The 5,638-nt window shown below is 50.0% G+C and overlaps 1 protein-coding gene across 2 annotated transcripts in view; it reads right to left on the bottom strand.

Moving 5' to 3' along the window:
• Positions 1 to 1,221: 1,221 nt before the first annotated feature.
• Positions 1,222 to 5,638, bottom strand: part of LOC105551354 (PRAME family member 1) — a 5,574-nt gene continuing 1,157 nt past the window's right edge. The window contains exons 2-4 of one of the 2 annotated variants that reach the window (XM_011996555.1): positions 4,197 to 4,509; positions 3,221 to 3,799; positions 1,446 to 2,281 (exon numbers count right to left, since the gene is read on the bottom strand). In XM_011996555.1, coding sequence (XP_011851945.1) covers positions 1,723 to 2,281; positions 3,221 to 3,799; positions 4,197 to 4,483 — 1,425 coding nt within the window. In that variant the 5' untranslated portion in view covers positions 4,484 to 4,509 and the 3' untranslated portion in view covers positions 1,446 to 1,722. Of the gene's footprint in view, positions 2,282 to 2,746; positions 3,024 to 3,220; positions 3,800 to 4,196; positions 4,510 to 5,638 lie in introns of those variants that run through there. The other variant, XM_011996556.1, reaches the window with a different exon arrangement.

Here is a 5,638-nt window from a genome sequence, read left to right as displayed (position 1 = left end):
GTCCTTGGAGCTACTGTCCTGCCAACTCAGGAGGGCCAGGACTCCCTCTTGTCCCAGGCTCCCATCGGCTGCAAAGTGTGCGCAGCCTCGGCAGTGCCCTCTCTGTGTTTCTCCACAGAGGTGACGGGTGAGATGCAGGTTCACAGCAGCTCTGGGCAACCCTGCAAAACAAACCCCATGCTTCTGGGTCTGGTTTAATGAGCCCCAACTGCTCTCTAGTTCAGTATATTGCAGGTTAACTGCAGGCAGTGAGGAGTGAGGTCAAGGCTTTGTAGAGGCTCCAGACCTGGGAGCGGGTCCCATTTAGCCATGAGAGGGTATGGGTGGCAGAGCTGGCTGTGGGGGACATGGGACACAGGCCTGGCTCAAAACTCTGCCAAGGTGGGGTGCCTCCAGGGGTGGATCGCGGTCCCCAGACCCAACAATCAGGAACATCAGGCTCTGCGGTCACCCCTGTAGGGGGCAGATCTTGGAAATGCAGCCTCAGGAGGATTAGCACAGAACCTTCCTTCCAGACCCAGGACCTTGGAACTGTTAGCAGAGTGGGCACAGTGGCCCCAAAGCTAGCCAGATCATTGAACTGGATGCCATTTGTGCTTCCCAACACAGGCCCCTGTAGCTTGACCCCAGCTTGCCTACCACCTCTACCTACCACCTCAAGCCCATCTTCTCCTCAGGGCCCCTCCCTGCCTGTCCCTTTGTGCCTGACTGAGCTGCTCCTTGCAGGCAAAAAAAATAAGGAAAAAACAGATGACTGAAGAGAAGTAAAGAATTGGAGATTATTAGCACATCCATAATCCCAGCACTTTGGGAGGCCAAGGTCAGCAGATCACTGGAAGCCAGGAGCTCAAGACCAGCCTGGCAAACACGGAAAAACCCCGTCTCTACCAAAAATACAAAAATTAGCAGGCTTGGTGGCACTTACATGTAATCCCAGCTACTGGAGTGGCTGAGGCATGAAAATCATTTGAACCCCGAAGAAAAGGATTGCAGTGAGCCCAGAAGGCTCACTGCACTGCAGCCTGGGTGACAAAGCAAGATTTTGTCGCAAAAAAAAAAAAAAGCAAAGAACAATAGGTGGGAATTAGATGTTCTGCAACTCAACCTGAATCACAGATGACAGAGTACTTCGTTATTTTTCCATCAATCACTAAATAGCTAGATATTTCTGATGTATAAATCACTAAAACTAGTCAATCAAATGCAGAGGACACCAGAACGTTTTCATTGAGGTTCTTTATTTCTGATATTTCTGGGTAACCATCCTTACAGGGATAACATGCTCATCACTGTAGAACTTTAGCTTCTCTTTCTGACTCTGCAGGACACGGGTCCCGGAAGGTCTCATTGACTCCACCTCAACATTTTCCTCCAGTCTTGCCCCCTGCTGTTATGTTTTTTCCCTCGCAGTGAGCACCTGCCTGAAGCAAAGAGTTCTGTGCTTCCTGTAAGTTGCATGTGGCCTGGTCACAGTCATTCATGCCAGTAATCCCAGCACTTTAGGAGACTGAGGCAAGATAATCCCATGCACCCAGCAGTTTGAGACCCGCTGGTACAACACAGCAAAATCCTGTCTCAAATTTTCTTTAATAAAATTTTAGAATTATTAAAAAAGTAAATAAGAGAAAAAAAAAACCTAACTTGCACGTACATACTAGATTTTAGTGTCCAAGAGCCTGGAAGAGAACTTTGGATGGATCTACCCCGCTAGGCACGCCTTCCCTAGCAGCAAAGATGGAGCTCCAGTTCCTCAGACGGTGATGAGCCGCAGGAAGGGCAGGGGATGGGGCCAATGAAGATCCTTCTGGGCTGCCTGACTTCCCTCAGTGTCCGCATCAGCTCAGCCCGAAGCGGGGTGAAGATCTCCCAATCGACACGAACCAAGGAATTCAAACTCTCATCAGGGGCGGGATATGTCTCCAGGCTTAACTTGCTCAGCCCACTGGTGTGGCGCAGCAGGTCCTTCAGGGCATCCACAGACATGAAATTTCTGCCAAAGTAGAAGGTGGTGAGCTGGGAGCAGCAACTCAGGCCAGGCAGGATGGCACTGAGTTGGGAGTAGTGGATCTGACAGCCCTCCAAGATGAGGGTCTCGAGAGTGGCAGCAACTTTCTCTAGCAGAGCTCCGAGGGGCTCAAGACTGAGGCGGAACAGCGGCACGTAGCTGAGATTCAGATGCTTCAGGTAACCGAGGTTTGGGTACTGGGAGAGACACTTCACGTCCTCTTCCAATAGGTAGCCACAAGTCAATTCCAAGTTCTCCAAGGGGTTCTGGAGGCACCTGTGGAGATCAAGAAGTTAGTTCTGGGCAATGGTACCAGTTAGATGAAGGTAGTGGGGAATAACCTCAAGGGAAATGACTGCTTCACCGAAACACAAGTTTATTCCCATCACGTGATGATGGACCGCATGCAAGTTGCTATGTGATAAGGACTCTGATCATTCAGGACAGTCCCATTTTAGGCTCAGCCCTTTCACCATTGCTTGTGTGATTGGTTCAAGGCCACAAAATCTCTAAAACCTTGTTTCTTTTAGCAGAAAACTTCATCTCTGGGCCACAGGTACCCAGTGGGAGATGTGCACAAAGAACTCAATTCAGCAAGGTCTAGGGACATCAGCTAGGGCTACGTGCTGGCAGGGGCTCCCGGACATGCCTGCATCTGCAAAGCAACTATCACTTTTTACCACTCTCATGCCTACTTCCTCACCCTCCATTCAAGAAGCAGGCATTTCCCATGTCAATTACCTTTCCTGGGGTTCAAAACAACCTTTTACAGACAGGGAATTAGAGACAGAATCATTCGTGATCACTAAGCTGTTGAGGACAGAGCTTCTACTGTGACATGCACAGGTTTGATGCACCTTCCCTCCTTTCATACCCTCATCTATTACCTCTTTTATATCATATCAACTTGAAACACACTTTGTACAAGAAATTCACACGTGCACCCCGGTAGAGCCGAAACCCCCACTAACTAGCTTGTACATGATGTCTCTCTCTAGCCTCTACCCCAGGTGACCCCGCTGCCCACATTGGAGCGATCCTGTGATAGCCACTCCAGGACACGGAGCCCTGAATGGGACAATGTGTTGACATTCTGGTGTCCCCTTCACTGTGACGTTGCCACTGACTGGCACACAGTACATGCCTTCCAGTGTTTGCTGTAACAAAACAAGGCTGTGCTGTGGTCTGCAGAGAAAGTGCGCAATCCTTTCTCACCTGATCAGCTGTTCCAGGTGTCCACTGAAGAAGGTGACCAATTTTATTTTAAGCGACTGGAGGTGTTCCAGCCTGAGGAACACAGAGCCAAATTTGGCGACTAACCGTCCCTCGAGGTCATTGTCTGACGTGTAATGATGGCACCTGGAGAAAATGAGTTTGCGAAGATTCTTCATCTCCTTCAGGTAACAACGAAGCTTTCTTATCAGACGTGGCCAAGACATGTTGCGGATTTCCAGCTCCTGAATACTATCCAGGTGGATTATTTTCAAAGACTTTCTGAGATATTTAATCGGCGTTAGATAATTCACCAGCTTACTACAGCACAGGTGTACTAAACCTCTCCTTTGGTAAACCCACCGAAAGAGGTATCTCAGGCATTCATCCTGAGGTATTTCCTTGACGCAGATGTCTATGAACACCTTCAAGGGCTGGTGCTCTCCCATCCTCGGACAGTCCTCTGCTGTCTGCCTCATACTCGTGGCCTCTGGGGAGCAGGACAGGGCCCAGGCTCCAGGCCGTACGGCCCAGAAATTCTCATCAACATCCCGCAAATCCAGAACTTGAAGTTTCCACCTCCTGTAGGTAAAGTAAGGGAGAGACTCAGAATTTAGAAGGACCCATCCCTGACCTTTGCTTTCATTCTCATCCCATTAATCAGCTGCTCCTGTCCTCGGTGCTCCCTGTTCTCTCTCTGTCTTTCTCGATCCCTTTTCCCTTTCAATTCTGACTGGTCCCCACTTGTATTCCCTTTGCCTTCCACTGTGAATAGGCAGGTTTCTGTTCCCATGGTGGACCCTGTATGAGGAGCAGTCCTTTCCCTGAGGATCTGGACAATGGCCAAAGCCTCGCTGAGCTTCCTCACCAGCACCATCCGAAGACACTGGGCCACCGTTGGGCTACTTCTCAGCCTGACCCTGCTGTTCTTTCCCTGGACACCTGAGCCCTATCTACCAGCCCACCTGGGTCACCTCACCTGGGGCGATCCTTCTGTGTAAGCACCATATGAAGCCCTTCCAGCAACGCTTTTAAAGTCTCCAGATGAAGCGTCTTCATCAGCGATCCCAGAGGGAGGCGGGTGAAGGGCCAGGCCTGCACCATCACCGTCAGAGCCTCGAAGTGTCTCCTGCTGAAGGCCTCCATGAAGAGTGGGAGATAGAGCACCCTGGGCAGCTCCTCCATGGCAGAGACGGCCAAGCCCTGGTCTCTCAGCAGGCTCTGCCCCGCCAGCTCCAGGAGTCTGGGTGGGGCCCGGATGCTCATCCTGATGGATTTGCAAGGAAAACACTCTAGAAGACAAACCCAGGGAAAACGCATCACTCTCGGAGCAAACACAATCACCTCGTCTTCTCCTAGGACCATATCCTTGCTCTGGTAGAGGTAGAAAAATTACCAGTTTACCCCAATTCCACTCCACACTTTGTGGCCTCAAATCTATATTTCTGCTGCTGCTGGTACCAGGAAGAATGTCTTCCACACACCAAGGAGGGAGGGGTAAAGGAGACCACTGGCCCATTAATTTTCATCCATTGCTTGATTGAATCCCAGAACCACTGGACAGTGTCACTGAGGATCCTGAAAGCCAAGCTCTACCTCTTTGAGGAAAAATGTCTTGTCACTTACCACCCTAAGCAAAGAGAATGACAGTATCCTGTGGCCCCAGACAGCCTACATTCTCAGTTCACACCATGAACATGCTGGGGGAACAGTAAAGGGACTCCCTAAAATCAATGCCATTATTTTTCATCTTGAAAATTTTCAACCAGAAAGGGACCGGGTGCTGTGGCTCATGTCTGAAATCCCATCACTGCTGGAAGCCAAGGCAGGCAGATCATTTGAAGTCAGGAGTTCGAGAACAGCCTGGCTTACATGAAACCCTGTCTCCACTAAATATAAAAAAAATTAAGAATCATATGACTCCAGAAGACAGAGATCGCAGCACTGCACTCCAGCATGGGTGACAGAGTTAGACTCTGACTCAAAAAGAAACAAATTGATTAATTAATTAATGTAAATATTAGCCAGGCATGGTGGTGCATGACTATAATCCTAGCTACTCTGGAGACAGAGGAAAGAGGATCACTTGAACCCCAGAGGCAGTGTTTTCAGTGAGCCCAGCTCAGGGCCTGCACTCAACCGTGGGTAAAAGAGTGAGACTCCATCTCAGAAAAAAGGAAAAAAAGGCCGGGCGCGGTGGCTCAAGCCTGTAATCCCAGCACTTTGGGAGGCCGAGACGGGTGGATCACAAGGTCAGGAGATCGAGACCACTGGCTAACACGGTGAAACCCTGTCTCTACTAAAAAATACAAAAAAACTAGCTGGGCGAGGTGGCGGGCGCCTGTAGTCCCAGCTACTCAGGAGGCCGAGGCAGGAGAATGGCGTAAACCCAGGAGGCGGAGCTTGCAGTGAGCTGAGATC

The sequence above is a fragment of the Mandrillus leucophaeus genome, unplaced genomic scaffold, assembly GCF_000951045.1.
Source record: "Mandrillus leucophaeus isolate KB7577 unplaced genomic scaffold, Mleu.le_1.0 Scaffold52, whole genome shotgun sequence".
Taxonomy (NCBI): Eukaryota; Metazoa; Chordata; class Mammalia; order Primates; family Cercopithecidae; genus Mandrillus; species Mandrillus leucophaeus.
This window is presented reverse-complemented; position numbering and strand designations above follow the sequence as displayed.